The sequence below is a fragment of the Phyllostomus discolor genome, chromosome 4, assembly GCF_004126475.2.
Source record: "Phyllostomus discolor isolate MPI-MPIP mPhyDis1 chromosome 4, mPhyDis1.pri.v3, whole genome shotgun sequence".
Classification (NCBI taxonomy): Eukaryota; Metazoa; Chordata; class Mammalia; order Chiroptera; family Phyllostomidae; genus Phyllostomus; species Phyllostomus discolor.
This window is the reverse complement of record NC_040906.2, coordinates 50,348,589-50,366,074: the sequence shown is the minus strand read 5'-3', so window position 1 is coordinate 50,366,074 and position 17,486 is coordinate 50,348,589. Positions and strand designations below refer to the sequence as shown.

Below are 17,486 nucleotides of genomic sequence, written 5' to 3'. Positions count from 1 at the left end.
AAAGGCCCATCTGAAATAAAGCAAATGGGGATGACAGCTGGGAGCAGGCTCTTGGCCCCGGTGGTACTGACATTTGGGGTGGGGTTGTTCTTGGCCTGGAGGCTGCCCCGTGCATTGCAGGACCCTTAGCAGCATCCCTCGCCTCTCCCCACTGCGTACCAGCAGCACCCGTCACCTCACCTCACCTCACCCCAGTGACAACAAAAAATGTCTGCAGATGTTATCGAATATTCCCTGGTGGGGGGTGGGGGTGCAAAGGTGCCCCTGGTTGAGAACCACTACTCTGGAAGTGTGATTTTATTGCTTTATGTCCTCCTGCCTTTACCCAAAAGCCAGCTAAGTCAAGAAGGAGAACTAGTGTGACCAGAAGTGAGATTCACTCCTCATTCCTACATGATCTCTGTTCATGTGAAGTTATCTCCTAACAGGAGGGTTTGGATACTGCGTGTGGGAAGAGACCCTTAGGTCTCTTGATGCCCTTCCCGTTTTCATGCCTTTGAACAGCCCCTCCAAGCCAGGATATCAAGTTTCCCTGAAGCCCACCTTGAAAATAGGTGCTAGGAAAATGCATTTGGGTTCCTAGACACAAAATAAGATATTTTACAATGTTTAAGTGGAAATATTTAAATTGATAAGTGGATTCTGATATGTGGGGGGAGAAGAAGAGAGGAGTTTTTCTCTGGGTGGCAGAGGCCTAATTCATAAATCAGTTGTTGAAGGCACAACACAGAGCTGAGCTGGGAATCTCGGAGGCCCAGGACTCGGTCGATGCTTCTAGAGTCTCAGGATGGGAAATATGTCACACTGCGCTCTCTCAGTGTGGCCCAATCAGACAGAAAAGTTCAGCTCTACGAAAAGCTTACAACCTAAGTACAGTGAGACCCCTAGATTGAAAGGTGTGTCAGTATTGGCCTACTAGTATAGAGACAAGGGTAGTCAGTGGTGCTGAGTAGTATGCCAAAACATAAACGTAAGAAATTACTAAGTTGGTGGAACTGTCAATTTCTGTATTCTAGCAGGGCAGAGAAAGCATGGGGGAGAAATGCTTTGTTGGAGAGCATAAAAGAGCATAGGGAGAGGCAATAGAAAAGGAAGCAGGTGATGTGAGTTATAGTCTGTGGCCATAATCAGCTGTGTGACTTTGGGCATCGCATTTAAACTGACACTCAATTTCTTCCATCTATAAAATAAAGGTTTAATCTAGCCAAGTAAATGTTTATTGAACACCTGCTGAGTTCCTGATGCTTTTGGGCACTGAAGATATAGCAATAAACAAAACTGATCAAAATTCCTGTTCTCCTGTAGGTTGCAGAGTAAGGGAGAAGGGTTAAAATAGAAAATTTTATAACTTTTAATCCTAATATTGTCTGGTCTGAATTCCTAGTTGTAGGAATCCAAGAGTTTAAATCCAAAACATTTGTAATCTGGGACTGCAGTCCTCTTTTTGAATAAGCAACAGAAAACATTATACAAGCAGGAAGACCATAGCGTCCATAGTAACTTTTGCTTCAACTAAATTGACTTTTTCTTTCAATCATCACCTAAGGTTATGTTTATTGATTTAGAGAGAGAGAGAGAGAGAGAGAAACATCAATGTCAGAAAAACATTGATCAGTTGCCTCCCGTACACGCCCCGACCAGGGATCAAACCCATACAGCCTAGGTATGTGCCCTGACCAGGGATCGATTCTACGATCCTCTGGGGTACAGGACGACACTCCAACCAGCTGAGCCACCTGGTCAGGGCTAGGTTACGACTTTTAAAAGGTGAATTCTCTATATTCCAGAAGATTATCCTCAACTAACGAGGCAGGTTACAGTCTGGCCTCTCTTAGAGGTGCTTGATTAAAAGCCAAAAGAAATACATTTCCTGTAGAAATGGTAACCCTTGATACATACTTAGATATTGAATCTGACGTATAAATGTGGCATTTTCATTTCATTAACAGAAACTGCCAAGCAAGTTCAAGAAGTTCTATGCAGAGTTTGAAAGTTTAATGGTAAGTGACAATGGCTCCTTTATTCTATGCACTGTCTGTATTAATCCAATTTCTGATTAGCTGAATTGAAGTCCTCGTTTCAGAAATTTTATCTGTCCTTGTATGACTTTAAGAAGTTTATGATCCCATTTTAGTGCTGCTAAAACAAGCATGTCTGACTAATGAATGGCACCCTCAGGAACTAACTTAAAGAGGACTTATGTCCCACATAAGGTCAATTTGTGTAACTAAGAAAAGCAGCATAATAGGATCCTTTCCAGCTAGCACAGGTTGACTATGGGTTGGAGGCTGCGTTTTTCTTGGCTTGCCAAAATTATTTCTCCCCACTGGCTGGGAGGTGTTAACAGACAGAAAAGGAGTGCGTGGGACTTGGCAGGAGTGATGGGATGGCTGCAGAGAGGGCAAGTCAGGACTGGCCGTGCCTGGCAGAGGAGGGCGACCCGAGGAGGAGAGCCCCCAGGAAGGAGCAGGGCTTTGGGAGAAGGGAATCTCGTGGCTGCTCTTTGTTTTATACATTTTATATTCGCTATCAAAGGAGTCTCTCCCCTTGATTTCTCTATGCAAATCTCCCTTTCAAACAAAAGGGGAAAAAAAGCAAATTATTTTCATGTCACATAAAATTGTTCTAAAACACAAACCAATTTGTTTCACTAAGTCTACCTTTCTTTTGTAGCTACACTTGATTCCAAACTACCTGACTGCAGGGTGACAAGGCTGGGTGTGTTAGGAGGTGAAGGGGGTGGTGTATGTGTCATTAATTGTTCATCAGCCTCTCTGTTTCCCCAAAGGATCCTTCAAGAAACCACAGGGCCTACAGGCTGACAGTAGCTAAGCTGGAGCCTCCTCTCATCCCCTTCATGCCTTTGCTCATCAAAGGTAATTCTAAGGAAATGCACAGGCCGAGCCAGTGATGAGTGTGCTGGGGAGGAAATGAACAAGGGACTAATCAAGCTGATCTTTTTGGGAAGAGTGAGCCCATCCTTCCGCCTTCTTCGTCATCTCCCCGCAGCCCAGACTTCTCTGAAAGGGTCCGGAAGATTGCGGGAGGAGCAGGAATCCACCGTTTGGAGGATTTGATAGTAAAACAGAGGGTTAATTGGGAAATTTTACTAACCTCAGGTAAAGTGTGTTAGAAAGTTAAACACCTAACAAAAGGAACTATTGTCAGCTTTTTTCAACTGCAGTGTTATGCAAATCCTCCTGCATAAGCTAATGGTGCTATTGTGATTTCTTAGTCTGACATATTTCTGTTAGTGATTAGAATGTAACTTTTATTTCTTTGCAGATATGACATTTACTCATGAGGGGAACAAGACATTCATTGACAATCTAGTAAACTTTGAAAAAATGGTATGTGCAGTATTATTACCTTAACCACAATAGTTTTTTTAAAAATAACATTTGCATTTGTACTAATAAAGGAAGTAATTTTCATGTATGCTGCCATGTTAGAAAGGTAGTTACACATAACTGAGTTTTGAAATATGTGCTTCAGGTTGGCCACCTGGTTCAGTGTGTCAGCTCTCTTTTGTGCCACCGGATGGTATTTGCGCTGCCACTCACAGCGGCCGCTGGCTCTTATGCCCAGTGCTTCGTCTTTGGCTGCCTGTTGCTAAAATGCATGAATGCTCCAGAGTGACTTCTGTGTTGTTGTTTTGTTGTCAGATTTGTGGTGCTAGACTGCCCCAGCAGGCCTTTGAAATGTTTATCTGCTGAGCCTGACTGTAGTGCATGTAGGTAAAATGCAGCTTTATAGCCCTTCTTTATTATGGACTACTCATCTAAATGTGTATTGTTCATCCCAATAAAGTTCAGCAAGGTTCGCCTTGAAACTCTCCCTATCTAAAACCAAAATTTTTGTAAGTAACACATATGGAACCAGCACCTATTCAGCATTTGCCAGTCCTCCCCGCCCACCTAAAAAAAAAGTTTTTTAAAAAGCTGTGTTATGTGACATTAGTTACTTTGCTATTTATTTTCTTTTCTTCTGAGAAGCCAGAACCTTTATTTAGCTACGTAAGTGCATGTTAATGGGATGATGCTCCATTGCCTTCTACATCCTTTGGCTGGTATGAGCATCTCCATCACCATGTCAGTTTCATAATTTTTGATCAAAGTGAAAAAAATTGCTGTTCACTCCTTAGTGTGGAGAATTAAATATATTTCCCTGGTTTTGCAAAAGAAAACCCATTTTCCAGAAGTGAAAGATTTAGAAAATAGGTAGAGGACCTTCTGGATAACTTCTGCAGAAATGCAGGCCGAGGGGTGACGAAGCCAACCATCTGACTGTGAGTATACATGTGCGTAGAGGTGTAGAAGTCAGGGATTCCTGAAGAGTTGACTGACTTTTTAGAACTTTTGATCATTAAAGTTAACTAAACAGAGCAAACAAGAACAGCAAAATTATCCATTGAGGAGGATGAAAGTTGTTCCATCTGGGTTTTAGATACTGGTGTTGTACTCATAACCCACAAAGGCAACATCAAGGTTGTGTTCAGTGGACATTAAGGGAGTTCCCCTCACCCACTGCTGCCCTTCAAGCCCACAGCAGTGGCTCCTACAAGCCTAGCAGTGAGGAGAGAGGTCTTTTACACCCTGCTCTCACAAAGAGTCCACTTTCACTTAAAGCTACTCAGTGGCTATGATAGCAGTTCAGCTGCAATAACAGAAACCTACATTCACAATGGCTTAAGCAAGATAAGTGTATTTCTATCTCACTCGAAGCTTCAACCAGCATGGTAGCTCTCCTCCAGGAAGCAGTCAAGGTTCCAGGCTTCTTCTTGTTGGTTCCCCTTCCTCCCACGTGGTCCACGGTGGCAGACCCACTAGAACCGCATTCCAGCCAGAGGGAAGGGGAAAGGGAAAAGGCAGAGACAAGCTTCTTCCCTGTAAGGATATGACCTGGAGTTGCACTCACTACTTGGCTCTATTTTACTGGCCAGAAATTTAGTCCCATGAAAGGGAAGGTAAAATATGTGGCCCTTATTTTGGGTATCCACGTGCCCCACTAAAAATCAGGGGGTTCTATTGCTATGGCAGACACAGGGAGAAAGGACACAGAAAGAGTACTGTTAGTTCTCTGCTCCTGCAACTATAACTTTTATTTCATTTGGTAAATCATATCATGACAATGTTTAATTTTACAGTTGCACTTCTATGAGTTAGGTGTTACTGGAAAATGAAATAGAATTTCAAAACAATTTGTTTGTGGTTTTTTAAACCTGGCTTTGACCAGCCTGGTGCTTGTCAACCTTCCAACTTGTGCTGTCAATAACCTAGCCCACCCCTGCCCCCACACCTCCACCACTCCCACTTACAGCTCCCCCTAGGGGCTGCTGTTACTACTGTGTATCTTCGGGAAGGAACCGTCTGCCTTTTCAGGCTGATGTTCACGCTGCTTCCCAGTCAATCATCAGCAAGACCAAGGCTGTGAGCAGAGTTGGCAGCCTTTGTGGGGCTGGTAGGCTATATCCCCAGAAGGAGCTTTTGCCAGGGGCAGTAGTCCCCAGGGTGGCCAGGAGCACAGGTGCCTCGTCTTGGTGGCAGCATTGCAGCCATAGCAAACTACTGTGCCAGCCCTCAGTATTTTTATTTTGAACCTCTTCACCTTTGAGGTATGAATTGAGGATTAGAGAATTTGTTGCATATTGGTTTTCAGGATTTATGAAGTATGAACAAAAGAGAATTCACACTCTGATCCTCATGCAAAAAAAGGCAGACATTCTTTTATTTGGGGGGAACATAAAGGAGTATTCAAAAAACTGTTTGAATAAAGCCCTTTGTAGCTTTCTATGGCATACATGAATATTTATAACGTTTAGGAGGTAGACTCGCAGTGGATCAGAGGATAATGTGCTGGCCGGCTGCCACCGTCCCAGGCTGCACAGAGCATGCTGATAGCCACAGTTGCTACTGTATTAGGAGGTTGGTTCTATTTCAGACGTGCCCATATTTAGGTGTATTTATTTATGGACGTTATTTTAAGGTAGTCGTTTTATTTGGAATGAGATGCATGAGGCAAAGTTCTGTACTTCTGGAAACATTAACAGAAGCTAATTCATGAAGGAAGAGAAATGTTTTTTATTTTTGTATTGTGAAGGAAGGGAAAATTACCCCTTTTCCCTCTTGATGCTTATGGCTGGTGGAATAAATAAAGTGACATGAGGCAGATTAACAGGAGGAAATCAAACTTAATATATATATATGGGAAATCACATAAGCATGAAGAATTCCAATGACAGTAAAGCAAAATAAGGTATATGTGTCATTCTGGACTAAGGAGAGAGAAGCAAGGGCCTGGGACTTCAAAGGGAACTAAAGCCATTCACAAGGACATGAAAATAGTTCGTGTTTGGTAAACAAATGTTTGCTGGGACGGAGAGAGGACTTTGATCAAAGGGGCCTTTCCAGGCCCTCCCTGTGTATCACACCTCGCTCAGATGAAACTGTTCAGTTGCTGCCTGAACAACGTGAGTTTGAAACCTGCAGGTCCATTTACATATGGATTTTCTTTTCAATAAACATACAGTCTGCCCTTCAAAGCCCCAGGTTTCCACCAACCACTCACAGGTTAAAAAAGTATTTCCAATCCACGGTTGGGATTCCGTGGATGCAGAGGGCCAACTGGATGCATTGTCCTACATCATTTTATGTAAGGAACTTGAGCATCTTTGAATTTGGGTATCAGCGTGGGCCCTGGGACCAATCCCTGGGGAATACTGCTGGACAACTGTAGTTAAGTTTGGGGGGAGTCAAAGTTATACACGGATCTTCCACTGCACGGGAACCAGCATCCCTGACCCCCACATGTTCAAGGGTCAACTATTGTTATTTATGGTGAGAGCTTCTTCCTGGAACAGGCTTTCCATCTTAAATTCTTTTAGGCAGTTAGAAGGAGGTTCTTCCCGAGCCTTCTGGACCTTCATATAATACTCCAAAGATTCATGTTTTGGGTTGGTAAACCCTGTTCCCCTTCATGCACAACACTCTGCATGTGCCAGGGCTACTGTGATCCATGGCCATCATATGTACAGTATACCATCGTGCATGTTACACATGGGTCTGTGTGTCACATACCTCCTGGATAGTAAGGATCCACAGCCAGGGGCCAGGGCCCAGGGCGCTTCCTCAATGCCGCATTTAGTGAAGACTGGCTCAGCTCCTGGGCCTGTTCGTCTTTAGCTCTGGCCCGTCCAGTGCACTTCATTCTGCTCAGTGGCTATCACAGGCACAATCTTTGTAGCTGAGAGACTATATACTTTTAGATCCTGTTGTGGAAAAAAATTCCTGTCCTAAATACATGAAGGTCTGAGTGAAATGATCAGGTGGTATAGATGTGGAATCATTGATGGAGATTCTAAATATATTTGATAGGCCTGTGATAGGGGCAGAGTCAAATCAGTAGGAGCAGAGATAAGAAAAGAAAGGGAATCTGGCAAGCATTAAGAACAAAGGATGGCAAAGACCTTGAGGGAACACAGAAGGAAAGACAGAACTGCGGAGGGCAGGCATCTGGAATAGGCATGACGTCGTCGGACAGACGCTGAGCCTGAGGAGAGAGAGGCTGTGCGGGCCGCTGTCTGTGAGTGGGGGGCCCAGGGAGTGTAAACTTGAGAGACGGCCTTGCCTGGAGGAACTGCCGGTCTGAACTTGAAAAGACCGTGGGCTGTTTTCTTCTGGAGAGTCCTTTAGGGCAGTCGGATGAGCAGACCCTATGGCGGTGATTCTAACGGGCAGTGGGGGGACGTCAGAGTCAGTTCTGGTGTGGAGAGGGGGTTCACGCTGTCCCCCACACCGAGTCAGAGCGCCCTCTAAAGGAGCGAGTTCTCCTCACATTTATCCTCGATTTGGAAACTGCTGTTTTTAATAAACCAGTTGCTAATGGAAGTGTGTCAAAAAGTCTGCTGCTTCTCTTGGGGAGGGAATTGCCAAGGAAAAGTTTGGATGGGGAGCAAGAGTCAGCACAGAGCTGGCCAGGAAAGCTGGGGTGTGCTGGAAAGACCTGGTGGGTTATCAGCTCATCCGGATAAGAGCGAAGGTGCAACTTGGTCATTCCATCCTGAGGGGAAGGTGCCACAGAAAGGGAAATAGGGGACCCACCTAGGGCCGGGTCTGAGAAGAGGCCCCTCTGACACCTCATTGGATTTAAGGGCAGTCGCTTGCACCAGAGCTGGAGAGAACTTTGTGTCTGGGACAGTAGCTTCAGGGCCTCTCGCCTGTGCCAGGGGAGAGTGCGGACGGCTGGTCGACCCTTCCTCTGGTAGGCATCTTTGTCCTGGTCGCTTGCAACTCAGGCGCCAGGAGCAACGTCTGCTGCTCCGTCACTCTGTTTTCAGCTAATAAAGAATGAGCTACTTGAGGGCAGTTACAGACTCTTTCACTTGCTACCTCATTTTTCCTCTGTGAGCTTCCCCCTCTATGAGTTTATGTCCCGAGGGAAATTCATGAGCTTTCACTTGGGCCCATTTCTCAGCCCTGTAGGTGAGGAGCTGTATGAACATATTAATTTTTGCCAATAAGCTCTGAAGACCTACACTTAGAATTAGTCCCAAGAAAAACAGTGGCTGTGTGAAACTTGAAATGTGGACCCCCATGGGGAGCCCTGGACTTCTGTCCAGGGACTGTCGGGACCCATGAGGGCAGCCCGATGAGCAGCCTCTGCAGCCGCTATTCTAACAGGCAGTGTGTGTGGGGTGGGGGGGGCGTCAGAGTCAGCTCCGATGTGGAGAGGGGGTTCACGCTGTCCCCCACACTAAGTTGGAGTGTCTTCTAAAGGAGCGCGTTCTGCTCATATTTTTCCCTGAGTTATAAATTGCTGTTTTAACAAGCCAGTTGCTAATGGGAGTGTGTCATAAACCCCAGGTTTGCTGAGGTGGGAAAAAAAGATGAGAAGACCTACTTTGGAGGTGTTTGCCCACTGGCGCTGCAGGAGAGTTGCCTGGCCTGTTCTCGGCAGGGCAACCTGCCCCGGCAGGACCCCAGAGCCTAGGGTATAATTTTTGGCTTCATCCCTGCCATGAAATTTGGATAATAAAGCCTAAATCGCCTCAACCTTAGTTTCTGCCAACCTTGACTGAGAACACTAGTGAATTACATGGGAAGCTTAAGTCCGCACAGGGATAAAAAGACTCCAACTAGATGGATTTTAGTGGAGATACATGCCAAGTCTTCTAAAAGAAGATTTTTAGTCAAGATTTTAGTGGAGATACATGCAAAAAAATGGCCCAAGAAATAAACCGCACATCTACAGGGAAGGAAGCCAAGTCCGAACAGCAGCGCAGTGACATCAGAGGAGAGCTTCCATTCACTCTTAGCTCAACGGATGTCAGTAATGGGGCTTTTTAAAATTGTGGGCTTAGCTATGTAGCTTTGTCTAGATCCAGGAAGGAAAATAGTAATTCTTCTGCGCTTTGGGATGTGCTTAGTCTGGGGTACCACACTAGACACTGTCCAGAAGAGACCCAAAACTTTCTAATGAAAAACTGTGAAAGAAATTGTCAATATTTAGGCTGACCAGGAAAGACCTGGGGGCAGGGAAGTGTCCGTGAGAGTGGTCTTCAAGTATTTGAAGGACTGTCCTGTTAAAAAGGAGCTAAATGTGTTTGTTGGAGCTCCAGAGCTCAGAACTAGAATCGGCGGGTGAAAAGCGAAGGGAGATAAAGAAATGTTGACTCAGTAAAGAAATCTGTAGTCATTGGAAAAGTGTTAAAAAAAAAGAGAGGGACTTTCCTTAGAGGGTCAGCCTTCCTTAGAGTACCTCTGTGCATTCATTTAAACAGTAGGAAAGCCCTTGGTTGCAGACAAGTTATAAAAGTCATACGTGCCCCAGAGACAGGTGAAGAAGGGGACTTCTGAGGTCTTCTCCAGCCTCCCGGGAGTGTGCCTTCCAGTTAGCTGAGTTGTTAGTAGCATATTAAATACTGCAGGTGTCAGGAGGGCAAACGCAGGCGGAGTCAAAAGATCAAGTTAACCCCTCTCTGGCCCTGCGCCTAGGCACGGGCCGGCCAGGCTCGTGGGCTCTTACCCTGCTTCTGAGGGTTCGCGTGTCACAGCGCACAGTGCACGCCTCGTGAGGAAAAAGCATGGACCTTGTGGCAAAACCAGATTTAGACTCCGAAGTTATCTCTGAGTACAATGAAAAAGACTATGTCAAAATTAAAACTATTGTGAAAATTAATCAAAGATTTAGAAAGGTAGAATGAACTCCAGAGCTGGAAATTACTGATTTAAACCATTATTCTCACATTTTAAACTACATAATGAGCTAAAAATTATGAAGCCTGAATATAGCTATAAAGAGTTGTCTAAAACTAAAGTCAGAATGAAATGTTTTAGCTTTCAAAACTAAAAAGCAGAACAATTACTCCCTACAAAAATGGTATAGGAAGAGGTTTCTGACCCCTGCTAATTGTTTTATTATTCTTCAGAGGGGCATACCGGCAGCCTTTCCCAGGGCTTTCAGTAATTACCCTCCATTCAATATCTGAATTACAATAATTCTACATGGAATATACTTGTGCCCTTTGGATGCAAAGCCTTTAGAGAAGTGAAAAAACAACTTAAAGTAAATTAGCAAGAAAATTATCATAGTTACTGTTTATTTCAGGTTTCCATATATCAGAGGCTAATTATACATTGTATGCTACAGTTTCTTGGAGGTATTTGTAATATATTTCTCATGCTGTTCAACAGACGTGCTGGTTTTTAGGATCCTTTATGAAAGTGAAGTTCAAAGTTTTCCAATTGCCTCTTTGTGCGTGAGAAATCATCCAATGCAGATACGTGTCACTCAGTGCTGCCAGTCCTTGAAGCTGCAGTATTCTGTGAAGTATTATGAATGTCCACATATATGTATTTCTAAAGTTTTGACACTGCTAGGGATTTTTGTCCTGCCAAATAAGTTGATATTTTTTAACACTACATAAGCTTTCTCAAAGTCATTTTCTATACTTTGGTAAGCCAAGGGTGCATGAAAGAAGATAGCAAGGAATGAGATTATATAGCCACTCAGAGATTAGAAAGTCTCATTTCTGGGCTGGAGCCTTATCAACGTTCTAGTAGTATTAGAATTAATCCACCATGTCTGCAGGATCCCCTTTAGAATCTGAGCCGCAACGGTGTTCTGAGACGGTGCACAGAGGCTGGGGCCCAGCTACTATTCAAATACCATGAGCAAGAAATGTACATCCTGGCCAAGAAGTGGTGCTTAGGTCTCACTGATGTTTTTCCTCATATTTCTGTCCCTTTTTTTTTCTCCTTTCTTCTTTTGTTTTTAACTAAGTCAAATAAAGTACAAAGATTTCCTATTAAGTCTTTATGTCAACAAAATTTTACAAAGAAGTTAAGGCTACTTAATAGCAAAATTAGCTAAGGTTAACTAAATGATAATCCATACATCTTCTTGAATACCTACTCATTTTTAAAAAATATTTTAAAATGAAGAGTATCAAAAAGAGTTGCAATGCTATGTAAAAAATTCAAATTAAAACCAAAGTGCATATGTCTTCAATTTTTTAAATATGCTGTTATAGATTAAGTGATATAGTATTAGAAACAAATCTACCAAAATATTAATGAGGTTCCTCTGTGCAGTGATATTCTGAGTGGTTTTTACTCTGCTCTTAACATTTTCTATATGTTTTGATTTTTAAAATGTACATGTATTAGAGTTATAACCGGAAAGGAAGAAGGAGGGAGGGAGGGAAATTAACATTAAAACACACACTTTTGCTGGAAATTAGAGAGGTAAGCAATACATAACATGTAGAAAAATATACAGGTAGAATATTTTGACTGACTGTTCAATCAATTTGATCTAATACCTCATTACTGAGTCCTCAGTGTGGAGGACCTTAACTAGCTAACCCTTCTCCAAATCTAGGATAGTTACACATTCTCTGAACAAATTCACAATGACCTCCAAAAGGTGAGAGCTTGTCCTCAGGAGTAAGGTGGTCTCAGGAACAACAGACTGCTTTTTGTGACCTGAGGAACAAACAAACGACAAAGGGGCATCACACCATTGCCACTCCACCCCTGAGCGGGGCCTCACCTGGGTGAGTGTGGTGGCTGCTCTGTCTAGTGGTCACACAGGCTGTACAGCAGCCAGCTGCCGCCCCAGAGTGGGCCCCGCAGAACAGGCTGTTTTGCATGGTCCCAGGTATTGCTGAAATTAACAATGGTTTGTTTTCCTTCTTGGATTATACACTAAGCTTGCTTGCATTTCAGTCTTTTCTCTTTATTCTTTTTAGCGCATGATTGCAAATACTGCCAGAACAGTGAGATACTGCAGAAGCCAACCTTTCAGTAAGTTCATTGCCGTGACATGGATGGATGCGGATTGGGTCCTTTTTAAAGGAGGCTACTGAGACACTGTAGAAGTCTGGACAATATTTGATTGTGTCAGAGACACTTTGGACCATGAAATCCATGGGACCAGAGCCTGAGTTTCAGGATTTTCTAGTTGTTAAACTAGAAAATAACCATAGGAATATTATTTTATGAATGAACTTAAAGAGAATTAATTTGCTCTTTCCAGCATGGCCAGAGACAACTAAGGCATGATTGCCAGCAAATCCTGCCTCAAACCAGCTCTCCTCATGACTCACTGCTTGGTGTTGAGAAACGCACATCAACTCTTGATGGTGCCGGTCTGTCGTTTATGAACTGGGAAAGACAATATGTATTGTTTCTTGCCATGTTGCAAGAATCCATTAATGGGTATAGCACATTTGTAAAATGTTCCACAGCAGGAATTCATATTATATTTCTAGTATTCCCAGGTGAATTTAAGGGGCTCTTCTTAAATCTGAATATATAACACAATAACTGGTATAACACAATGCTTTAATATGAAACTATTGCTAATAATAAATAGCAATTTTAAACTGTTTGGAGTTAAGTTGCATCATAGCACAAGACCAGCACACCAACCAGTGCTGCTGTCTCCTCTGGGCTGGGATTTTGGGCAGGCGGGTGAGGCTTTGGCTCCCTCAAACTGGGCCGGGAGTGAGAAGGTGGTCCCTGTAAAGTTTTGTGCTGGCTTCATTGTATGAGTCACTTGAAGTGGCTTGTTTCACTAAGTCAACACACTGACTTGATGTAAATGTGACCGTGAGGCTGCCAGGACCGGCCCTTCCGGTAAACCCATTGCTAGGAGACCGAGGAGCTCTCCCTTTATTAATCAGAGCTATCTCTGCTCTCAGCGTCAGACTGGCCAAGGGGAGGGCTCGCTAACGTGGGGTGCCAGGAATTGCTGAATGTTCATTTTTTTTTAATGTGCAGCAGAAATAATCTAGGAAGAATGATCTTGATTTGGGGAGCAAGTAGACCTTTCAAAAACTGATTGAAATGGCTGTGCCTTCTCATCCTTGGGAAGTGAGAATAGTCTCGCCCGTGGTCAGCCGCTCCCCGGTGGCCTCTGCCGGAGCCGAGTGTCTCACACCTCCTCCTCTGGAAACTCACTCTGTGTGCAAAGACTCGGTCGTTAAGCAGTTAGACAAGTGAATAGGAGAATATATAATTGGTGCCAGCCTACAGGGTTTGTAATCTAGAATCCATGGGCCTTTGAAGCGGGAGGTGGGGGGCTGGGGGGGGGTATTGTCCAAGAAATTCCTGGAATCAATTGTAAAATTTTGTGTGCTGAAGAGGGTTCATATCCTTGAGAAGGTTCTCAATGAGGTTCAAGAATGAAAGAACCTCGATAAAATATGTTGTGTTCCATAAGCCTCTTTTGGAAGTAAACCCCCATCTGCCTACATTTTCTCCTAGAGTTCTGGGGGGTTGGAATTTTTATAAATATATGTAACTCTCCGCTGCATTTGTTGAAGTTCTCAGTAACTGCTGGTAAACAGCAGCTGCTCAGCTCTGAAGTCAACAATCTATAGATAAAGCTATAGGAATAGATTCATAAACATTGTGGGAATATGTACAATGTAATTACAGTATATTGTACATGCAGAGTACACTGCCAGTGAGAAGCGAGGAAATTAAACACTGTGGTATTATTTATATGTGATAATTATACTGATGAGTTTCTTCTTAGAGCAAGTAGGGGCCTTTGTATCTTCTCTCTGCTTCTCTGTGTTCAGACCTGCAATACTCCCCTTCAGCCCTTAGGCAGATGGCATTCCGATTGTCTTGGGGAGTGGTGTGGGCGTCTAAGAAGATCAAATGGACTGCAGAGCCCTGCACGGTGGCAGAAAGGACTCTGGTCTGCGTGCAGACTCTGGGTGGGCTGCCTCTGGTGTCCCACTGCTGGATAGGAGCCCTGTGCCAGTGATGCACGGGGCGGGGGTGGCCCAAGGACCCCAGCAGAAGGGTTGGGTCTACACCGGGCATTTTTTAACCTTTCATTTTAAATTCATGCCACCGTTTAATAACTGAGAGAATCCCAAGGGAAGAACGTCAGATTTTTCATTTCTCTAGAAAAAGAGGAAAAATCTGGCAACTCAGGGTGCAGATGCAGAAGATGAGTGGCCACTTCCAGAGGGATGTGTGTGTCTAGTTTGCCACATCAGGCTTGGCCTTCCTCTCCAGGCTTGGTCTTCCTCATTCGCGCACATGCCCAGTGTGGGGCCATAAGCACTTGAGTCTTCTTTCGGCCTGGTTTAAGGGAAACCAGTCAGTCGAAGAGCTCTGTTGCTCACATGTTTGGGGGTGAGTGAGTACAGAATGGTAGCCAGGGTTTCAGAGTAAGTTATGTCACAGAATCAAAGGTCTAGCAGAAGTTGTGACTTCAACCCATGAACTGGGTTTTTTCCCTGAATGTGGACATCTCTCAGAACACACAGCCTGAGTGGCAATGTGCAGCATTGTTTGCACGTTGTTCGCAGGTAACAAGGGGAGCTGGACTTACCAGTCTCACTGGCTTGCTTCGGTTCATCCCAGGTTTTAAGTGCTTTTGTTAGAAGCTAATAACAATGGTCTTTTGTCCATTGTGTCGTTAGCCCACATCTGGATCAGAGTGGGCAGAGGCCAGAGTATGAGACACAGGTGGGATGGTATGGGAAACGATTTTAACGTATAGCCAGGGACTATCAGGTGATGCTTTCACTTCTTTTTTAGTGACTCTTTTTTTTTTAATAACATGCAATGCAAAGGAAAATGATCAAAATAGGTGATTCCAGGGAAGAAAAGGGTGAGAGGAGAAGATGGACCATCCAAGTGGAAACATTTCAATGAATACGGTGTTGTTGAAAGGTCTTGACAGAACCCAGCAATCCAAGATAAGCGTAATGAGTAGCTGGAGAGAATAAAGCCGTGTCTTATATGCATATATTATGCAATGCCATCTCTTCTCTTTTCCCACAGATCTTGACGCAGCTCAAGCTAATAAGAACCATCAGGATGTCCGGAGTTATGTACGGCAATTAAATGTGATTGACAACCAGAGAACTTTATCCCAGTTGTCACACCGATTAGAGCCTCGTCGGCCATAAACATTTCAAGTGTCCAAAACAATGGTTTGCCTTCAGCCCGCGGTCTTTCAGAAATGGCATTTATGCTACCACTGACTGTATTGTCACGAGAGAATTCTACACAACAAGCAAAAACACACCCTGAGACATCTCGGGGCTGCATTCAGCTTACCAGCGTCACGACAAGAGAAGAAATTCCTTGGTTTGCATCAAGCTTGCGCCCCCTAGCTTAGGAACCCCCCCCCCATTCGCAGTCACCTGGTTTCATTTCCGACTGTGCTGTCTTCTTTGCCAAAACATAAAATAAGACCCATGTGAAGAGTTTGGTAGAAATACCGTTGTCAAGAGAAATATCAACTCCTTGACATTTTTTTCTAAGAACGCTTACAGGGTGAGATGTGCTACATACAAGAGATTTATTTGAATACATCAGTGGTCATATAGTTCCATAATTTTTAACTTAACATCTTGATTTGGAGCATGAGGTGTTAGAAGGTGCCGAGGAGTCAGTATAAATCCACATCAAGGTTGTATTCTTCCATCTTTAGAGTCTCAGCTCTGAGGAATTGAACCTGACCTTATTACTATGAGACGTTATGGCTATTTATGTAATTTAGGGAGGACCAGTCTATAATTTCTGAATGATATATAGAATAATATTTATGTTTACAATGTAACCTTTTTAAACTCACAAATCAGGATTACATACATAAGAATTCCACTAAGAAACTCCAAGGTTCTTAAAATTGCCAGCATTAAGATAAAAAAAAATTTCAGAAGAGCACAATATGCATAGAACATTTTTCAAAATTAAATATTTTCCTGGGCATTAAACACCTTTACTCTTGGCTAATTATTGTTACTGATTAAAAAAATATTTTCTGGACTTAAATGTTATTACAAATATCTTAATTTTCAGCAATCATTTTGCACTTTCAAATAGATTGTAAATAGTTCATTCAATCAATGGTATAGAGTTATTTATTTGCTATATAATAGCTACTGTGCCAAATAATTACTTTTTATTTATTTGATTTAGTATGTGATTTGGGGTACACTTTTCCTGGTTTCACAGTTAGGCTGCATTTAGTGTGTAGGAATTGTATGTATGTATATCTCCTGTAAATAACAGCTAGTATCTTCATTAAATACAACTGTTGACAAGAAGTGGTTGTGTTCTTCAATTCCTCAAATATGGGAGAGAGAACTATTTGGTATAGTGGGGTCCTGGATTTTTAAAATTCAAACAAAATTCACATACTATAAAAGTCACCTTTTTAAGGGGTACAGTTTGGTGGGCTTTGGTATATTCACACGGTTGTACAACCACCATTACATTATAATTCCAGAACATTCTCCTCACTCCTAAAAGAAGTCTCATACCCATTGGTGGTCATTCCACATGCTTTTCTCCTCCCAGTCCCTGGAAACCACTAACCTGGACATTGTTTTAAATAAATGGAATCATAGGTGTAGCCTTTTGTATCTGATTTCTTTCACTTAGCACATTCTTTCAAGTTCACACATGTTAGTGCATGTATAAGTACTTCATTACTTTTTATAGCTGAATAATAACATTCCTTGCACGGGTATACCACATGCTGATTGTCTGTTCACTGGTTGGACACTTAGGCTGTTTCTGCTGTTCAGCTATTAGGAAATTGCTGGTATGAATGGGCACTGGGTGTTAAGGCAGCCTGGTGAGGGGCCTCATAGGATTTCTCAGTGATTTAAGCACTTAGTATATATCTGATGAAGAGATCTCTAAAATTCTTTAAATTCCAGGCATCTCTATTGTTTCATGTCAGCATTTGCCACAGTATGTTCCAAGCTATACTAATCTCACAAATTCACATGCTCTTTATCCAAAAGCAGACACACAACTGCAAAGCACAAACCCTAACCCAAATGGTATCTTCAGATAAACCCAGGAACCACTGTGTCACTGCCCCATTCTCAGAAATAATTCCCACCATCCATGGATGTGCTAAAGGCTCCGAGAAGTCCTGCTGCGGTCCTTGTTCCCGCCCCACAGCCAAGCCTGCTTGGAGAAATGCTAGAGCAGGCA

The 17,486-nt window shown here is 43.2% G+C and overlaps 1 protein-coding gene across 11 annotated transcripts in view; it reads left to right on the top strand.

Annotated features, from left to right (window-relative positions):
* RAPGEF4 (Rap guanine nucleotide exchange factor 4) overlaps positions 1-16,280 on the top strand; it is a 277,233-nt gene extending 260,953 nt beyond the window's left edge. For all 11 annotated transcript variants that reach the window (XM_028509418.2, XM_028509417.2, XM_036023292.1 and 8 more), the window contains 5 exons: positions 1,950-2,000; positions 2,789-2,876; positions 3,286-3,350; positions 12,251-12,305; positions 15,312-16,280. In XM_028509418.2, coding sequence (XP_028365219.1) covers positions 1,950-2,000; positions 2,789-2,876; positions 3,286-3,350; positions 12,251-12,305; positions 15,312-15,439 — 387 coding nt within the window. In that variant the 3' untranslated portion in view covers positions 15,440-16,280. The remainder of the gene's footprint in view (positions 1-1,949; positions 2,001-2,788; positions 2,877-3,285; positions 3,351-12,250; positions 12,306-15,311) is intronic.
* The last annotated feature ends 1,206 nt before the right edge of the window (positions 16,281-17,486 follow it).